Below are 20,843 nucleotides of genomic sequence, written 5' to 3' on the forward strand. Positions count from 1 at the left end.
GTTTCTTTGGTTTAGAAAACGCGCGAACAACGAAAAATACATCACGTGATATTACTAGTGAGTACGTGATACAGTCCCACACCTTGTGACTCCAGGCCTCACGTGATCAATAGACGAACCCTAAGAATACTGTCAATTTGAGAATGCCTACCCTGTCAGGCATATTCTAAATTGAGTATATTACTAGCCAAGCTGCAAATAAATTGCAAATACAATCAAGCGTCACAATTTCACTTAAATTCAACACAGTATTCTAAATTTAGTTTGACTATAAGCTTGGCTAAGCGCGTCCTAAAGGCACTATGAAGGATAGTGCATCCCCCGTGGAGCCCCAGGACACTCGCTGCAGCTGGAAAACCACGGCCCACGATATCAACACTACCGCCCAAGTTATTGCACCTGCTCCGCTCATAATTACATCTGGAAATAACAATATATATCATATTATTTTTAACTCTATGCAGTTAGCAGCCTGACTGGGGATAAACCTCGAACTAACACAAGATCACAGCTAATAGTGCTTTCAAGCAGTGTTGTGTTCTGTGGTGAGTAAGATGACCAGAGCTTCTGAAGGCGATGGGAGTAGGGTCGGCAACGCGTTTACGATGCTTTGGGTGTTGCAGATGTCTATAAACTATGGTAATCGCTTACCATCAGGTGAGCATACTCTCGTTTGCCGACCTAGTTTTATTAAAGAAGAAGTTACCATTGCCAATGTTCACTGTTCACTTTTATTTCACCTTTGAGCATTTTTTTACACTATAACGAGTACATGAATGAGTTAAGAAGTCCTAGATAAATGATACATTTTATCATAATACTAAAAAAAATTTTTTTGCTGGAAAACTAGAAATAACTAGGACTTCTTCTAAGTTAAGGGGAACATGGACCTTCCCGGATATATCGGATATATGGCCTAGCTTGATTGAATTGTTGTCCCCATATTCCTTTACATCCGAAACCTAATGGAAACCATTTGACACACTTTCAAGACTGGGATTATATACATATATAGATATATTAAGAAAATTTAACAACAGAGCAGTACTAAATTAACAGCAAAATATAACATCAATTATGTGTATTTTAGTAAATTAAAATATTTAAGCAAAAGTTACTTACATTTTTTTATTTGCCTCTGTTCTTCAAAAGGTGGTCTGATGAATGCTTCTTTAAAAAACCAGATCGCATTCACCGCCCACACAAACGGCAGTAGCACTAAACCAACTGCAAATAACATTAGATACAAAAATACATAAAGAATAACAAAGAGAAAATTAATGTCTGTTCTCCGTAACGAAATTCGTTTCATGTTCAGAGTTTTGTATACGTTTTTACGGAAATTATGTTTTAAATATTAAAAAGTACGATTTATAAACAGGCAAATTAAATTAATTGAAAATCAGTGTACCAGGGTCTTATTAATGTCACAAATGAACTTTTAACTTAAGATATTCTTGATTGGGCACTCCTTATATTATCTCGTTACTCATAAACATTAATATTTATTCATATACATTATAATAATTATATATTTTGTACAAAAATGCATGAAAAGTGGTGGAAATATTACGTTAAATGATGTTTGCTGAAAGATTCTCACCTTTAAAATACCACCTACAAAGTTGAAGCTTTTTAGTATCACTCAGCCTGTTTAAATCCATTTTGTTTTGTTGTTAAATTATTATAAAAACAAGGATTTCAAAGAGCTTTGGAGTTTAAAGGACTGATTTTTTTTTTGTTTTATGTCAGGATGTCATTGAATGTGTCATACACGATTAAGTTCTAGTGTTGTACTCATTTATAACATTTTCATTTTAAAAGTAGTATTTTTAAATAAGTTCGTTTTACGCCCGAAATTTTTAAATAATACACATTAATTATAATATAATATCATTTATACATATTTACATCTGAAATATGAGTAAATCAGTGAAAAAGTTGAAATACGGCGCCCGAAATAATAAAAGTATTGTTAGAGTAGTGATGAATAACGCGATATTTTAATTTGAGGATGAGGAAGCCCCTCATTTTAGCTTTTGAGGGCTATAAGGCCTTATAAGGGTTGTATGGAGGTAAATAGTTCGTAATTAATAAAAAAAGTAACAGGCCTTGAAAAATAAAATATATAACGTGGAAATCATATTTCTTAATTACATTAAATAACCAAGAATTGATTTCTTTCATTTTGTAATAATTTAAATGATTTTAATGATCGTTTAGTTTTCATTAAAAAGCGAAAGCTTTTCTGATATGAAGGCGTGAAACGAATCGGAGTTTCTTGAAACAAAAATGGCGTAGGTTGTTGAATGTCAGTTTAGTGAAAATGTAATTTATATAAAGATGAATAAACTCGTGAATTGTGTTTTTATTTGCCTAAAAGTTTTTCTCTTCACGATAGAAACATGTAAGTGTTAAAATATTTATATTCTTATTTTAGATAAAAGTTACATACAGTATTGTGATCGTTGATATTCTTTTCACAATTTTTCGTATTTTTCAAGTAAAAAGGCCTTGGTTTTATAAATAAGTATAATTCTTAAAGTAAATGCACGACTTTCCGTAAGGTATTTTCCTTAATAACTATAATTAGTTCCGTTTTCATGAGTTTTTGTATAAAAAAAATCTAACGCTCAAAAATGTCTAAATTCCTAACGGTAATTTTTTTTGTATTGAACCACATTCCTTTCTCTTAGCCTATTTTTTTAAAATCCGCTCTTTATTCTATTTATTGAATTTTATGCTTATATTCATTTATAATAGAATAAATAATATAAAGTTTTCAATAAAAAAATTGATAAATATTACTTTATGAAAATATATATTGGTTATTTTGAACCGTATTTTAAATCATTTACTTCTTACATAAACGCTGTCCAACCATTTCCACTTTTTTTTTTTGAACCATGTTATCCACGCTTAAACTCACTAAAGTTGGTGACTGTTGGGCATAGGCCTCATTTCCCATGTAGGAGAGGGATCGGACTAGAATCCACCAAGCCTATTTGAATAAAGTAATTTTTTATTTTGATCTTCGCAATATACCAAAAAAAAAATTTGTAATTAATTGTAATTAAAAAAAAAAAAAACAAAAGTATCATATATATCTCCCTCTCACATACAATAGTACAAATAACTCATAAAAAGTAACCTTGCTGCCTGTTTTCAGTAACCAGTAGATAAAAGGTCAGTTATTTTTACTGATCGTAAAACGTTTGAAGGTCTACGTAATGTGAAATTTAAACTTGTCTCTTGAACTTGTTTGTGGGTATTATCAATTTGTATGTTTATTACTATATTATGTGGTTTTCTATCAACGGATTTTAGCCTAAAGTTTTTTTTTAATACAATTACGTCGACAAACAATCCGCTCACCTGATGGTAGCTTATAGACGCCTGCAATACTACAAGCATCGCAAGTACGTTGCCGACACTACCTCTAATTCTCCCCAGGAGTTCTTATGTTTCTTATATAAGTTTATTGTATGTATATTAAGTCTGTTCGAGCAGTTTTCGGGGACTATGAGGTGAGGGAATTAATATTTTTCTGTGTGTAATGCTATCAATAGAAGTAAGTTATCTTTGTTTTTGATATTAGAAAAAAATTAAGTAAAATAAAGCAAGAAAAGTACAAAATAAAGCCTCATTTCATAGAATAATTTTTCCAGCCAAACTTTGCATGGAAACTAAAAAGAAATTGGTCGTAGCCTAATGGAAAACGCAAAAGCACCTTCAAAATAACATTTTACAAATTAAAATTTGAATTATCGTTAAAAGTGAAGCTACCACCGATTCGGAATGTAGATTGTGCAGATAAGAATCGGCAAGAAATATTACATATCTATAGCCTTTCTTAATCATTGGGTTATCAAAAATTACAAGAGTTTTTTTGATTGGAACCTGAGGAAACCTTGTATTATGCTGTCTGGTTACGACATTAAGAATATAGCCACCCCCTCTCTTCCCGCAGTTGTCGTAAAAGGGAACTAAGGGATACCACAGTTTCACTACCACCTTGGAACGTATAAAGCTGACCAATGGCAGGATAGCCATCCAACCGCTGACTTTGAAATACACAGGCCAAAGACTAGCAGCAGCGTCTTGTCGCACTGAACAAAGCCAGCCCTGCGGTCATCGACCTGCCTGCCCAGCATGGTGACTATAGGCAACACACATAAGTTCACGCCATTTTTGGCGCGAACTTCTGGAGGCCTATGTCCAGCAGTGGACTGCGATAGGCTGAGATGATGAAGAAACCTGAAGAACTGTTGTTCCTCAGATTAGCATTTTAAATCAAACAAACTGATCAGCATACTGCAGAATAAATTAAATATTGTAAATTAATGTTAATTGAAGACTTGTTTATTGAATATCTTAGAATTTAATATTTCTGTCATGGTTTTTCCTTATACGATAATTTTATTTAATTTTTTTTGCAAGGTTTCCAGTGGAGGAAATAATGTTGCTTGCTTTCGTTTTTTTTTTTTTTTTTTTGATATTTTATATTATATATTTCTTTTTAATTTTTAAAATGCATTTATCTATACTAATATTACAAACATAAAAAAAATTACAAGAAAAATGCTACATAATCATTAAGTGAAATAGGCTATTTTTAATGGGGGAACTGAACAGACCAAGTTGTGTAATTCACATCAACAATAAAACATGTTTTAAAGATCCTATATAACTGAGGTAGGGCACAGCAGGAATTTCCTGCTCAAAATATGGAGCAGCCCGACTGGGGTAGTACCTCGACCTTACAGAAGATCACAGCAAAATAATACTGTTTTCAAGCAGTATTGTGTTCCTGTTGGTGAGTAAGGTGACCAGAGCTCCTGGGGGGGGATTGGGGATTGGGTCGGCAACGCGCTTGCGATGCTTCTGGTGTTGCAGGCGTCTATAAGCTACGGTAATCGCTTACCATCAGGTGAGCCGTACGCTTGTTTGCCGACATAGTGCCATAAAAAAAAAAATTACAATTATGACAAAATAACTTGCAACCTTTAAGTTATATCCTCATGACCTAGAACAATGATAATTGGTTAAAACAAGGTCTGGCGGCATAAAGGAATTGTAAGAAAATTATCTATTACTTGATTACATAAAACAATTGTTTGTTATCAAATAGAAAAACCGACTTCAATTTCACAATAACGAGTATTATACTGTAGTTAGTCAAAGATAGTCAATTAGATATGCCTTATTAGGACTACTCGTTGGATATCAATTTAGACAAGACCAAATGACAAATTTTTTTTCTATTAAAATAAGAATCATCAAAATCGGTACAACCAGTAACAAATTATTATATAACAAATTAAAACATAACAAATTATACTTTTTTTAAGTCTGTTAAATAACAAATTAAAACATAACAAATTATACTTATTTTTTAAGTCTTTTAAAAATACGCTTGTCACTTTATGATACTCCTTTACACCATTTAATTTAAATTAATATCATGCGATTCATGGCAGAATTTAAAAAATGCTGGCCTAAATATCGTTTACGGCTATTCGACGACGTTTTGGCGCAGCGGTCACAGCACTGGCTGTTGCGCTGGCGGTCGCGTGTTCGATCCCCGCTCTCGATGGCATTTGAATTACCCATATAGAAGTTTGTCGTGGTCTGGGCGTTTGAGCTCGTGTATTGTGTGTTCCCGGATTTATTTATTTATTCACAACGCTTGCATCAATGGCGGGAATCGCTTGATGCGACCACCCGACATGCCGTGTTTCGTGTGAAGTCATGGTCGTGTCAAGTAAGACGGGCGCGCTAGTATTATAGTATAATCAATTTGTTTTACTAAATATGAATCTACCAGCGATTCGCAAAATAAGTACCGCGGAGAAGAATCTTCAAAAATGAAAACACTCAGCAGTTAGTCTTTTAAAAACCGCCAATACGTTACTTGACTGTTATGAATTCACAAGAGAAGGGCACAGGTGGGAAACTAACTTTGGGATAAGACGTCGTGTAGAAGTAATGAGCACTAGCTTATTATTTTAAATCTCTTAGTCCCATTTTCTTGTCACAATTTTCGACTTAGACCAGTAGCGACTCTGTCGCCAAACAAGAAATGTCCGTTGCGGGATCAAATCTCACGCTACTTAGTTAATGCTTGTGCGTTTTTAAAATGAGCTGATTATGAGACAGCTTCCTGATTTTATCTTCGCAAAAAGACCGATTAGATGCAAAAATTCCAATAATTGAAGGATTTTTGGCACGACGATAATACAACCATTTTCGCATTTACAATTGTTTATCCAAATATATTCTAAATCCTATTAATTCCATATTTCAAGGCTTAAGCGACCCTCAACCGCCGTACCTGTCGCTCAGCAGTCCAGGGGACACAGAATACATAGATATTATCGTGCGCCAGGAACACGATAACTTGACTCTGGTCTGCGAGGTGCGAGGGGATCCCACGCCGAGGGTCTTCGTGTGGAACTATGTGAACGATAATGGGACAGATAAGGGCAGGTAAGGTATTGTTTCTGATCTAGTATCTGTTCTTCGAACTACTTTATGGAGGTACAGCATAGTAAGAAATGTCATGGACAAAATCTGGAGCAGCCTCACTGGAGAAGTACTTTTGATGAGTGAGGTAGCCAGATCTCCTGGGCTGGGGCGGGGGTTAGTCTAGGTAACGCGCTTGCAATGCTGCTGGTGTTCATAGACTGTGGTAATAAATAGCTTACCATCAGGTGAACTGTATACTTGTTTGCCACACTGTTGGTGACCAGAAAACGGGTTTTAGGGTAGATATTCACGCATTTTTACAACACCTGCATGTATTTTATTATAGCACTATAATGGTTTATGGAAAAAGGGCATAGCGAGGTCTTATTAAAAATTGTGAGTAGCACGACTGGGAAAGTACCTCACCCTTAAAGAAGATAACAGCTACAAATTACTGCACTTAAGTAGTGTTGTGTTCCTTTGGTAAGGATGAAAGTAGAGTTCTTGGGTCGGCAACACGCTTGTAATACTCTTGATGTTGCAGGTGTTCAAAGTTTACGGTTTGCTACCCGAGTGGTATAAAAAATTAGTTTTTAAAATACCTTCAGGCCCTTCAATATAGAACCGACCGGTTCGACAACGATCAGCAAGCTGGAGATGTCTGACCTCCAGCTGACGGACAGCGGCCAGTACATGTGCTCCTCGCCGCCCTTCAGCAGCAAGCTGTACATACTGGTGCAGACGAGAGGTAGGCCTGAGATCCGGTATGTATTCAGGGTTTTAGTTGTTGGAGTCCCCTCGGGACAAATATTTGGAATTGCACAAAAATTTGATTCTATTTTGAGTGTATTTTGTGGATTTCACCATCGTGTCTCAGAAATCACCTAAAGCTGTTGAAAACCAAGCCATGGCGGCTATTGTAGGAACTGCCCATCAGTGCTTCCATCCTTGGGGTCTTCGTATGCTTTGCTTCGTTTTTCATTGTTTTAATAACTGTATCTAACGTACCTTTTAAATCGTAGCTCCTAAACACGTATTCGGAATTTATTGAGGCACAGCGGGAAACACCTCGCTTAAAATTTGGGGCAGCCGTACTGGGGAAGTACCTCAAACTTACAGAAATTGAAATAAATAGTACTGCAGGGCTATTCTGTAAATATCCATTTCGATATCGAGCTTCACCTGAGTGACAGCGCTCACTTCGAAAGCGAACCCACTTGACCTTGGTTTGGAATTGTGTAAACATTCGGTACGCACAAGTGAAGTGAAGTGACGGTCGAATCGAAGAGCGGCAATCTAGAGCTGTGTTTGTTTTATCGATATTCTTTTCTTATAGCTATTTTAGAATATGTGCATGAAGTCAAGTGTCGAATTGTGATGAATGAAGCGGTAAATCCCCTTACAGAGTACCAATTCTGCTCTCGAATAGCGTTGTATTCCTATGGTGAGTGAGGTGGCCCTGAAGAGTTTATGGGGAGTGTCGGGATGTGTTCGCTTTCATCCGCCGCATCAAGCACTTTTGACGCAGTTTTTTTTTAAAAAGTAACTGCGGAGTTTCCTTCCGTTTCTTTTCTGCAGAATCTATATTCTGAATCGGTGGTATCTATACTTTTAACGATAATTAAAATTTTAATTTGTAAAACGACGAATCAAAATGCTTTGGAAGTATATTTGTATATTAAAAACTAAAAGAAGGCGTATTTCCCAGTGTTTGGAAAAAAGCACATATAGTTCCTATTCACAAAAAAGGCTCTAAGGTAGAAATTAAGAATTACAGAGGTATATCTATACTAAATACAATAGGTAAAATATTCGAAAAATGTGTATATGATGCTATTTATCCCGTCATCGTTAAAAGCATACCTAATAACCAACATGGATTTCTCAAAAGACGTTCGACGATCACCAATCTTACATGTTTTTCGGAATTTGTGCTATCTAATATGGAGAAGGGCGGTCAAGTGGATGTTATCTACACCGATTTCGAGAAGGCTTTCGACCGTGTGGATCACGAGATACTTCTATACAAACTACAGAGGTTGGGAATACATGGGGATTTGCTAAGGTGGATAAAATCCTATCTTACTAATCGTTCACAGGCAGTCGTAGTAGGTGGTTTCAAATCTAATTTCATTAAAATACCTACAGGTGTCCCTCAGGGATCGCACTTGGGACCTCTATTGTATAACTCCTACCTATTTGACATATCGGCCTGCTTAAAGCATTCCAAAAATCTGATGTATGCCGATGATAAAAAAGTGTACATAAAAATAAAAAGCCTGAAAGATTGCTATCGTTTGCAATCGGATTTGAATTCACTTTATGCGTACTACGCACATAATAAGATAAATGTCAACATTGAAAAATGCCAGTGCATAACGTTCACGCGTAAATTGAATCCTATAAATTTCTTCTATCATTTTGATGGTAAAATAATTGATCGTACTAACCACATAAGGGACCTTGGTGTGTATTTTGATAGTAAAATGACATACTCGCTTCACAACTCAATAATCACGCAAAAAGCTTTAAAAAATCTAGGATTCGTTCTGCGCGCATGTAGGCCTTTTGATGACATGAATGCGATTATAACTGTTTATATCTCGTATGTACGAAGTGTTCTCGAGTATGCATGTCCTATCTGGTCCCCACAATATAAAATTTATATTGATCGTCTTGAAAGGGTCCAAAAAAAATTTATCAAACACATTCTGTACCGAAGTCGACAACCGTCCCTATCTTATTCTGAGAATTGTCACCTAAATAATCTTCTAACACTGGAGGAACGTCGCAAAATGCTTAGTCTTTCTTTATTGTATGACATTGTTCACGGCCGCGTGGATTGTCCCGAGCTTGTAGGAGCAATATCATATTGTGCACCCAAGCGTCGTACCCGACATACACCACTCCTATATGTGACCAAATGTAGTACCAATTACTCAGCCAACTCTGTTCTGTCTAGACTGCCGCGTCTGTTTAATGAGATGTGCAAGGATATGGATATTTTCGTAAACTCGAAATCTCAATTAAAAAAAAGTTTAATAAAAATTTTAAAAGAGTAATTAGGAATCTCATATGCAATCATTATAAACGAAATAAATGTAATAGCTACATTCAAGTTATAAGTCTGCATGTAGATGTTGTTGTGTTTGTTATATACTACAAAGTTTTGTTATCTATACAGATGAATGGAATTGCAATGTCTGTTGTTAAGTATATATAAAAATTATGTTACATTGGCTATTTGTATACGTTTGGACTCACTGTACTTATTCTACGTCTTGTTGTTAGTCTTTTATGTTACTATCATTTACGTGGCTATCTTATTAACTTAATTTTGTTTTATTTTTTAAGTCGTTTTAATATCGGCTCTTAATACTGCCCTTTTGTAACAGTACTAAGATGTATAGAGAGGAAAACCTATTACTGGCCTTATTATTGTTAGTATTGTGTTAAATGTCATATATATACGAATTGTAACGCTGTTGGTTTTCGAATAAATAAATAAAATAAATAAATAAATAAAAACAGTTAGCGGAAAGACAACAAGACATTAGTCTTTCAACTGTTCGCCCTCCCCTCTACAAACAGTGACACGCGTGGTGCGTTACAGGGCCGAAGTACTGCGCTCGTGGAGCGTTCTGGTGTGGAGCGCGCTGCGTGTTGCCGGCCTACGTGTGCGACGGTTGGAACGACTGCGCCGGCGCAGAGGACGAGGCCCCGCCTTTCTGCCCGCCGCGGCCTTGCGCGAGTGAGTACCGTGTAAATATCCATCTCGAGCGGAAACCGAACCGAAAATCGCCAGTGTTTGAGTTACCACTAACTACACACGAGTGATGTCCTGTCCGGACTCACCTCACACTAACTTGCTGGCTCCTACGTGTACGATGGCTGATCTCAGGCGTGAAAGTATAACAAACATACCGACAGATAGACAGAATAACAGTAAAACTAACACAAATCAACAAACAATCACATTCAAAAAGTTTTTTTTTTTTATATCACTAGGTCGGCAAACAAGCGTACGGCTCAACTGATGGTAAGCGATTACCGTAGCTTATAGACGTCTGCAACACCAGAAGCATCGAAAGCGCGTTGCCGACCCAATCCCCAATCCCCCCAGGAGCTCTGGTCACCTTACCAACAGGAACACAATACTGTTTGAAAACAGTATTATTTAGCTGTGATCTTCTGTAAGGTCGAGGTACTACCCCAGTCGGGCTGCTCCATATTTTGAGCAGGAAGTTCCTGCTGTGCCCTACCTCAGTTAATAGTTTGTATGAATGAAACCATCTTTTCGAAATGCCTTCCAACTCAGTTTGAACACTAGCTATGAAGTATCCCTGTGAAAGGTAACAATTACCCCTTTCGTTTTGGCCAATAATGCAACGTTTTGAACGCCGCCCCGGGCCCCAGGGAGCGACAAGCTGAACTGCTCGTCGGGGCGCTGCATCAGCGAGGCGCAGTGCTGCCGGCCCGGCGCCGCGCTGTGCCGCGAGCCCGGCTGCTGCTCCGAGCACCGCTACTCCACGCTGGCCGGTGAGTGGGGGTGCTCGAGGATATTGTAGTGCTGATACTTGCCGCTCTGGCTGGTGATCCGTTGGGGGGGAGGTCTGTCCAAGAGGATGCTTTGGTTCTAATAACTGCCGATTTGGCTGGTGAGACGATGGGGGGAAGGGTCTGTCCAGAAGGATAGTGTAGTACTGTGATACCTGCCGCTCTGGCTGGTGAGATGCTGGGGGGAAGGGTTCTGACTAGGAGGATACTCTATAATTATAAAAATAATAGATTTTTTTTTTTAAATTTGACACCGAGGGCATATAACATTATTTACATTCAGTATTTATTTTTAGCATTATACAATTGGCCTTCGTAGGACTGACATTGGAAACTCAATGCAGATGCAAGAACCTGTAGGGATTTAAAAAGTTATTTAAAATATTGGATCAGACGTCGTCAGAGTTATGTGGTTTTCTTTTACTTATCCCTCAATAAACCCATAAATCACGTGTATTTTTAATTTTATTTCAAAGTGTTTGCCTTTATTTGTTATATAAATATGTATTATTGTTATTTCCGCAGGCTATGTGGAAGTGGAGTTCCCCCCATTATTCGAAGACAGACACGCGCCAGATGACTATGGGTTCATCCAATCCACCATATACACTGTTACTGGTAAATGAGATTCATTCGCTTTTATCTGTTTTATTTTACTCAATATTGCACTCACAACAGGTCATACGTTTGTCCTTTGGGTCTCCCCACCGTGCCTCGGAGAACACGTGGTTGTTGTAACACGTGGTAAGAATCGTTACTCCTGATTGAGAAGTTATTTGGCAATCTGTAGTAGAGAACCATAGTGGATTTAGAAACTGCTGTGCTTCTATAAGGCTAGAGGAACGATTACATACATATACATATAAAAATACATGTCATGTCTGAATCTGTGTTAGTGTTTGCAGATAACTGACATAGACTATTAATGAGTCGTAGGCATTGAATCGTTCGCTTTTATCTATTATATTCCATTTTATAATAATAACAATCACAGAGGTTTTTGTTATTTTGGTCCTTCGAGCCAAACTTATATGATGTATTCTTGTAATGCAAATATAAGCAATTGGTTTTTTAATATTTAAAAAATTATGGTATGTATAATAAATAAATGGTCGTAGCTATCGATCTAAAGATTTAACGGCTATAATGAATACACGAGTATGAATTCTTCTGTAATTTGAAATACATAAGTTGGAAATAGTTTTAGCTCCCTCAGTTAGAGGAGTCCAATTAAAAATGAACAGAATAACAAGTGGTGCGGGTCTCATTCCAGCGTGTGCACTGATCTTCATGATCGCGGTGGTTCTGCTGGTGTCGGCGCTCTGCAAGATGCACATGAAGCGCGCCGCGCTGCGCGGGTATGCGACTGCGCACCGGGACACTGCGCACCACTACGCGGTGAGCGCGCACATCGACACACACACGCGTACACTCACACACACGCTGCCGGGCACGCCACCGCGCACCGGGACACTGCGCACCACTACGCGGTGAGCGCGCACATCGACACACACACGCGTACACTCACACACACGCTGCCGGGCACGCCACCGCGCACCGGGACACTGCGCACCACTACGCGGTGAGCGCGCACATCGACACACACACGCGTACACTCACACACACGCTGCCGGGCACGCCACCGCGCACCGGGACACTGCGCACCACTACGCGGTGAGCGCGCACATCGACACACACACCCGGACACTCACGGACACGCTGCCGGGCACGCCACCGCGCACCGGGACACTGCGCACCACTACACGGTGAGCGCGCACATCGACACACACACGCGTACACTCACACACACGCTGCCGGGCACGCCACCGCGCACCGGGACACTGCGCACCACTACGCGGTGAGCGCGCACATCGACACACACACCCGGACACTCACGGACACGCTGCCGGGCACGCCACCGCGCACCGGGACACTGCGCACCACTACGCGGTGAGCGCGCACATCGACACACACACCCGGACACTCACGGACACGCTGCCGGGCACGCCACCGCGCACCGGGACACTGCGCACCACTACGCGGTGAGCGCGCACATCGACACACACACCCGGACACTCACGGACACGCTGCCGGGCACGCCACCGCGCACCGGGACACTGCGCACCACTACGCGGTGAGCGCGCACATCGACACACACACCCGGACACTCACGGACACGCTGCCGGGCACGCCACCGCGCACCGGGACACTGCGCACCACTACGCGGTGAGCGCGCACATCGACACACACACCCGGACACTCACGGACACGCTGCCGGGCACGCCACCGCGCACCGGGACACTGCGCACCACTACGCGGTGAGCGCGCACATCGACACACACACCCGGACACTCACGGACACGCTGCCGGGCACGCCACCGCGCACCGGGACACTGCGCACCACTACGCGGTGAGCGCGCACATCGACACACACACCCGGACACTCACGGACACGCTGCCGGGCACGCCACCGCGCACCGGGACACTGCGCACCACTACGCGGTGAGCGCGCACATCGACACACACACGCGGACACTCACACACACGCTGCCGGGCACGCCACCGCGCACCGGGACACTGCGCACCACTACGCGGTGAGCGCGCACATCGACACACACACCCGGACACTCACGGACACGCTGCCGGGCACGCCACCGCGCACCGGGACACTGCGCACCACTACGCGGTGAGCGCGCACATCGACACACACACCCGGACACTCACACACACGCTGCCGGGCACGCCACCGCGCACCGGGACACTGCGCACCACTACGCGGTGAGCGCGCACATCGACACACACACCCGGACACTCACGGACACGCTGCCGGGCACGCCACCGCGCACCGGGACACTGCGCACCACTACGCGGTGAGCGCGCACATCGACACACACACCCGGACACTCACGGACACGCTGCCGGGCACGCCACCGCGCACCGGGACACTGCGCACCACTACGCGGTGAGCGCGCACATCGACACACACACCCGGACACTCACGGACACGCTGCCGGGCACGCCACCGCGCACCGGGACACTGCGCACCACTACGCGGTGAGCGCGCACATCGACACACACACCCGGACACTCACGGACACGCTGCCGGGCACGCCACCGCGCACCGGGACACTGCGCACCACTACGCGGTGAGCGCGCACATCGACACACACACCCGGACACTCACGGACACGCTGCCGGGCACGCCACCGCGCACCGGGACACTGCGCACCACTACGCGGTGAGCGCGCACATCGACACACACACCCGGACACTCACGGACACGCTGCCGGGCACGCCACCGCGCACCGGGACACTGCGCACCACTACGCGGTGAGCGCGCACATCGACACACACACGCGGACACTCACACACACGCTGCCGGGCACGCCACCGCGCACCGGGACACTGCGCACCACTACGCGGTGAGCGCGCACATCGACACACACACCCGGACACTCACGGACACGCTGCCGGGCACGCCACCGCGCACCGGGACACTGCGCACCACTACGCGGTGAGCGCGCACATCGACACACACACGCGGACACACACACACGCTGCCGGGCACGCCACCGCGCACCGGGACACTGCGCACCACTACGCGGTGAGCGCGCACATCGACACACACACCCGGACACTCACGGACACGCTGCCGGGCACGCCACCGCGCACCGGGACACTGCGCACCACTACGCGGTGAGCGCGCACATCGACACACACACGCGGACACACACACACGCTGCCGGGCACGCCACCGCGCACCGGGACACTGCGCACCACTACGCGGTGAGCGCGCACATCGACACACACACCCGGACACTCACGGACACGCTGCCGGGCACGCCACCGCGCACCGGGACACTGCGCACCACTACGCGGTGAGCGCGCACATCGACACACACACCCGGACACTCACGGACACGCTGCCGGGCACGCCACCGCGCACCGGGACACTGCGCACCACTACGCGGTGAGCGCGCACATCGACACACACACCCGGACACTCACGGACACGCTGCCGGGCACGCCACCGCGCACCGGGACACTGCGCACCACTACGCGGTGAGCGCGCACATCGACACACACACCCGGACACTCACGGACACGCTGCCGGGCACGCCACCGCGCACCGGGACACTGCGCACCACTACGCGGTGAGCGCGCACATCGACACACACACCCGGACACTCACGGACACGCTGCCGGGCACGCCACCGCGCACCGGGACACTGCGCACCACTACGCGGTGAGCGCGCACATCGACACACACACCCGGACACTCACGGACACGCTGCCGGGCACGCCACCGCGCACCGGGACACTGCGCACCACTACGCGGTGAGCGCGCACATCGACACACACACGCGGACACTCACACACACGCTGCCGGGCACGCCACCGCGCACCGGGACACTGCGCACCACTACGCGGTGAGCGCGCACATCGACACACACACCCGGACACTCACGGACACGCTGCCGGGCACGCCACCGCGCACCGGGACACTGCGCACCACTACGCGGTGAGCGCGCACATCGACACACACACGCGGACACTCACACACACGCTGCCGGGCACGCCACCGCGCACCGGGACACTGCGCACCACTACGCGGTGAGCGCGCACATCGACACACACACGCGGACACTCACGCACACGCTGCCGGGCACGCCACCGCGCACCGGGACACTGCGCACCACTACGCGGTGAGCGCGCACATCGACACACACACGCGGACACACACACACGCTGCCGGGCACGCCACCGCGCACCGGGACACTGCGCACCACTACGCGGTGAGCGCGCACATCGATACACACACGCGTACATACTATCACATACACACACAAATGCACGCACGCACACAATTACTTTTAAATAAATTTTAACAGTGTTTTTCAACACATTTTCAGGCTCGCTACCCACCCCGCTACGAAGCAGCAGCGACTAGACTTCTGGAGCCCGGATTGTCCAGTCCTGTTAGAAATGCTCAAGTTACCTCTGTAAGTGCGCCAACCCGCACTGGAACAGCGCAAATAAGCTCCAACCCTGTCCTACACCGAGAAAGTGCCTAGCAGTGGGATGTTACAGCCTGTAGCAGTGAATTAATGTATGCTTAATTTTTATTGTACAAAGGTGACAAATAAGTGTACGGACTATTTGATGGTAAGCATCAACGTAGCCTATCAACTCCCCTACTGATCCCTCCAAGAGGACTGGTCACCTTAATCACCAGAGGAACACAACACAGCATGAGAGTAGTGTTATTTAGCTGTGATCTTCTGTAAGGACCTGTAATAAATTATAAGTATTTCTAACTATACCCTATTTCAAGTCTTCAGTTTTTTAAGCCTCGGTGGCTGAGGGGTATCCAATAACACTAACACTACCCAGTGCATGGGCCCTTGCAATGTATAACAATGAACTATTTTGTATTTATGAATTTTAGTATCAATTTGAAAAGGGCCCCACTATTTTCCAACGATTAAGTTAATTTTTTCTTTAATCACATATAATTTTACAGAAGAAAAAAAAATGTACACGTTTGAATTCCAGGGTACCTGTAGCCCTACTACCCAGTCACCTCTCGAGGCCTCGGAGGTCTGCAACGGAGGCCTAGGGCTCGCCCGGCTGTCGGCCATATTCTGTTCTAGATATAGACAGGTAAAGTTCTTTGTATAAAAGATATCTTATTTCGTGATACGATTTTGGAATAATTTTTTAGCTATGGCTTATCAGAGTGAGTATAAGGATTATAAGGGGTTTAGATGAAATAAAAATACAATAGTACCTATAAATAGATTTAAAAAAAAAATTAAAATAAAATAACGCTACTCTACCTCTTTTCGTTGAGTTTCTTTATTACAGAAGTAAATCTTTATACCTTGAAGATTAAAAATATTGTGTTTTATTCAATAATTAATCTGTGGTAGACCAGACTACCCCGAGCGCGAGCTCCCGTAGTCTGCCGCGGGGTTAAATTCAACCCCAGCATGATATGATAACCGCTACTTAAGACGTGCATTTTTGCTCATAACTCATAGTTTCTACACTTAAAAAAAAAACGCTTATATTATTTTGAAGAGTATGAACTAAGCTTTAATTTAGTGTATACAAGTGTTGTACATGTGCGTATACCAATTATAAAATCGCAGAAGAAGTGGTCTTGGTGCAAAGACATGTCGAAAAAATACTTATCCTGTTTCCCAATAGTACCTATCTAGCTTCAACAGCAAAAGAAATATATTGTGATACGGCTCAAAGTTACATTTTTATACGTGAAAATAGGTGGTCTAGATTGTCGAGTTACGATCGACATTTCAATTACACACTAAAGCAAATACCGTCGGTACGGGGCTTGTACTACATAGTTCATTTATAAAAACTAATCAAAATTAGTATTGTAGATGAACAGCGCAACGATAAAAGTAAAAACAATATTTTTGGGGCAATAATTATCCAAAGGTACTGTGTGGCTACGGTACTAAAGAATATAGCCATAGTGCGACAAAGCCAGCGCTGCGGTCGCCAACCCGCCTGCCCAGCGTGGTGACTATGGGCAACACACATGAGTTCACGTTATTTTTGGCGTCAACTTGTGGAGGCCTATGTCCAGCAGTGGACTGTATAGGCTGTAATGATTGAAGTATATTAATTATCACTTTACAAAATCACATTTTTTTTTTTAAACAAAAGCAATAACAAATTTTTTATTTATTGAAATGTCGTATTCAAAAATATTAATTATCTGTACTCTCGATATTCGTATCTTAATAGTTTTTATGTGTTTAAAACGATAAATTGATATTTGTTTTTTAGTGAAATAAATAGTAAATGGAGAATTTTGTAATTTAAAACTTTTGTGCGCGATAGTATTTTGAGTCGACGTCGAACTGTCCAACCAATAGCACACCGGCAAGCATGCGACACGTAATAAACACTCCCGTCCCGTACCCCATACCACCAAATAGACTGATAAATCGCTTCTGCGCAGCTTCAAGGCCAGCGTTCTTTTTACATGACGCGATCTATAATGTTATATCTTCTACTCTTGCCTGCTTAGCCATTTTGTTGATAATTATTTTCAAGATAATTTTTCTTTGTTGCGCATGCGCCTTGCGTTGCGTTTTTACTTCAATCGTATTATTATTTTTTAATCGTATCTTAATAATCCACATATCACAATGGGTTTTACTTGTTAACCACGCTCAGCTACCATGTTGGAAAAGTTAAATAATTAAAAACTTGTAAACCTTTACAATTCTATATTGATGCACACCATTTTACCATTACATTTTTTATAACACAGAGAGAATAGGTAGGAGGAGGACAATCGAACAAAGACAATTGACAAACCTTGTTTTACTAAAATAGTTACTAGATGGCGCCACAAGTATTCTTATTCTTAATACAACAGTGTCAAAACGAGTTAGTCGTCTGGGGTTGAATTCAAACCCGCGGTAAACTGCGGAAACAAAATTTGTGGTGTGAATTCAACCCCGCGGGAGATTACAGAGTACAAAACTTATGAGATCGTGACATATGCGTAGAAAAATAATCTGGGGTTGTATTTGTACTGTGCAGATCAGTGGCTATTAAATTAAACACGTCCGAAGGCTTGAAAATATACTTTATTACTACTCCAATAAATGGATTACATACTATTATATCGTAGGCACACTACATATTCAAGCCCGCGGTAAACAAGTTATTAATGACGAATATTCTTGTTGTGTGGTCCCATTTCAATTTGAGCGAAATTTAACAAATACGTAATTTTTGAGTTCTGGGTGATAATAATTGGAGTCAGCTTTTCTTGTTTGAGAAAAAATACAATTATATTATCATAATACATTCCAGGTACCGACCCAGTGCTGTGACGTTGAAATGACAGACGTCCGGCCATCATCCCTAACAAGCTCACCCCGGAACCAACCACTCGACTATCGCTCGCCCACAGCCAGCGACCTTTACTTCACAGACGCTGAGTTCAGTGCCCTAAACCTAAACGATAATCCTCAAAGGTCTTCAGATCTATCAGAAATCCAAAGACCGCTAACGTTGCAACTGGGACGTTTCCATCTAAGTATACCTCGCTTTGGAAGAAACAGACCTAGACCGGACACACCAGACGTGGATATTGGAGACCTAGGTCTAGTACGTCTCGCAGACGAGACATATACACTTAACGGTAGAACTATCCGTCTGTTGGGTGCTGATTTTGAAAACTACCCCGCTTTAGACGGTCGTCCTCCGCCCTACACAGAAGCTATACGATACAAATATGGCCCTCCGCCTGAATATCTAAGTCGTGAGGCCATCGATGCCCCGGAAACCTCCCAAGCCGTTCAAACACCGCACACTGCTCAAAATGAAAACGATGCCCGAGCCAATATCGAGCTGCCTCCATGCTATGATGATTTAACCGGAGCCTGTGCCCCTCTCATTACTGAACCCTGTGATACTAACAACAACGGTGAAGACTCCAACAACAACGGTGACGACTCCAACGACAATAACCTCTTCGTTGATGCGGTGACCAGTGTCAGTGTCGTTCCGGAAACCATAAGTTCTGTCATCGATAACTTGCCGGCCATCGATAGTGATGTGAATGCTAATGAAATGTACAACGCGTAAATATATTATATATATCTATGTGTTAAGTGGTTTATATGTTAGAAAGGAATATGCATTATTAAGCATATATTTCTGTTAAGTTTTTTTTGTATATTGCCCTTTAGTGTATGAAATATGAAGTTAACTGATCTGATTTATATGATTATGATATGTAATACTAATATATACATATAAATACAAGGTGCAGGCGTTAAATTAAACCACATACACTACACTCGCTGCGTCGCGCGGTTTCTCCTGCGTTGATCTGATGAAAAAACGAACTAATACATAACATGAGCTAAATGGAACAGGGTTAACAATCGACGACGCGTCAGAGCAACGGTCACATCATTGATTTGTGACTTTTGCAGGTTCGATTCCCACATATGGCATACATTTGTATTGGCCATATTGATGTTTGCGTAGTCTGGGCGTTTGACTCGTGTATTGTGTTTTCTGATTCTGACAGAAGTAAATCACACTAAAAATAAACTTAAACGCCTTCTATCTGACTGATATGTTATATGTTATAAATGGTATGTAGTCTATGTGGTTTAATATGACGCCTCTTGCGTATAAATATGAAATTTTCTAATATTTGTTAAACATTTATATATAATATATTAAATTATTTTATCCGTCTGTAAATGCTTACCCAATGAGTTAAAAATATCAATTTAAGAAAAAAATAAGGCAGTCCTCATAAGCATTACTTTGAAAAAAAAAAATAATTTTAATTATTAATAATAAATGCACAGTAAAGCCCTTTTTCACCGATCGTTTATTCAGCTCATAAGCTACGGATTGAATTTAACAGCAGAAGGAAAAAAACGTCATTAGGACCTCTTTCTTTCTCCTCAATTAGCTACAATTTTTTTAAATTCAAATATGTAAATAGATTTTTCTATTATCAAATAGTTATCTGGCTAGCCCGTTGGCGCGGTTTGTGCATGACCCTGCTTTCTGCTCCGGGGGTTGTGGGTCCGAATCCGATGTCGAGTCTGGGTGTAATATATATGTAGCTATACCAGTCGGCTGTTGCCTATAACACAAGCATTAAGTTGCTTACTTTAGGAACAGGCGACCGTGTGTGTACGTTGTAAATATTCATTTATCTATTATTTTATTATCTGTTGGATAGCATTATCCACAATCGGTGAAATGGGCCCTTATAAAAATAAGTGCCTTAATCAACTTAT

At 42.7% G+C, this 20,843-nt stretch overlaps 2 protein-coding genes across 2 annotated transcripts; one reads left to right on the top strand and one right to left on the bottom strand.

Annotated features, from left to right (window-relative positions):
- Window positions 1-71: 71 nt before the first annotated feature.
- LOC123668181 (gamma-secretase subunit pen-2) lies at window positions 72-1,792 on the bottom strand. Its single transcript, XM_045601971.1, has 3 exons — window positions 1,604-1,792; window positions 1,123-1,227; window positions 72-420 (listed from the first exon to the last, which is right to left on the bottom strand). The coding sequence occupies exons 1-3, from the start codon at window positions 1,662-1,664 to the stop codon at window positions 281-283; spliced, it is 306 nt and encodes a 101-aa protein (XP_045457927.1). The 5' UTR covers window positions 1,665-1,792; the 3' UTR covers window positions 72-280.
- Window positions 1,793-5,751: 3,959 nt separating this feature from the next.
- Window positions 5,752-20,280, top strand: LOC123668049. Its single transcript, XM_045601842.1, has 10 exons — window positions 5,752-5,764; window positions 6,309-6,489; window positions 7,077-7,216; window positions 10,082-10,219; window positions 10,885-11,007; window positions 11,551-11,643; window positions 12,299-12,423; window positions 15,939-16,032; window positions 16,550-16,689; window positions 18,886-20,280. The coding sequence occupies exons 1-10, from the start codon at window positions 5,752-5,754 to the stop codon at window positions 19,660-19,662; spliced, it is 1,824 nt and encodes a 607-aa protein (XP_045457798.1). The 3' UTR covers window positions 19,663-20,280.
- The last annotated feature ends 563 nt before the right edge of the window (window positions 20,281-20,843 follow it).

The sequence above is a fragment of the Melitaea cinxia genome, chromosome 30 (genome assembly GCF_905220565.1).
Source record: "Melitaea cinxia chromosome 30, ilMelCinx1.1, whole genome shotgun sequence".
In the NCBI taxonomy this organism is placed as follows: Eukaryota; Metazoa; Arthropoda; class Insecta; order Lepidoptera; family Nymphalidae; genus Melitaea; species Melitaea cinxia.

Coding starts and splice junctions, on each gene's coding strand:
- LOC123668181 (XM_045601971.1), bottom strand. CDS start 1,664: ATGGATTTAAACAGGCTGAGTGATACTAAAAAGCTTCAACTTTGTAGG. Junction 1,228..1,603: donor TTGTAGGTGGTATTTTAAAG/GTGAGAATCTTT, acceptor TGTTATTTGCAG/TTGGTTTAGTGCTACTGCCG. Junction 421..1,122: donor ACAGAGGCAAATAAAAAAAT/GTAAGTAACTTT, acceptor TGTTATTTCCAG/ATGTAATTATGAGCGGAGCA.
- LOC123668049 (XM_045601842.1), top strand. Junction 11,008..11,550: donor CCGCTACTCCACGCTGGCCG/GTGAGTGGGGGT, acceptor TTATTTCCGCAG/GCTATGTGGAAGTGGAGTTC. Junction 11,644..12,298: donor CACCATATACACTGTTACTG/GTAAATGAGATT, acceptor GTCTCATTCCAG/CGTGTGCACTGATCTTCATG.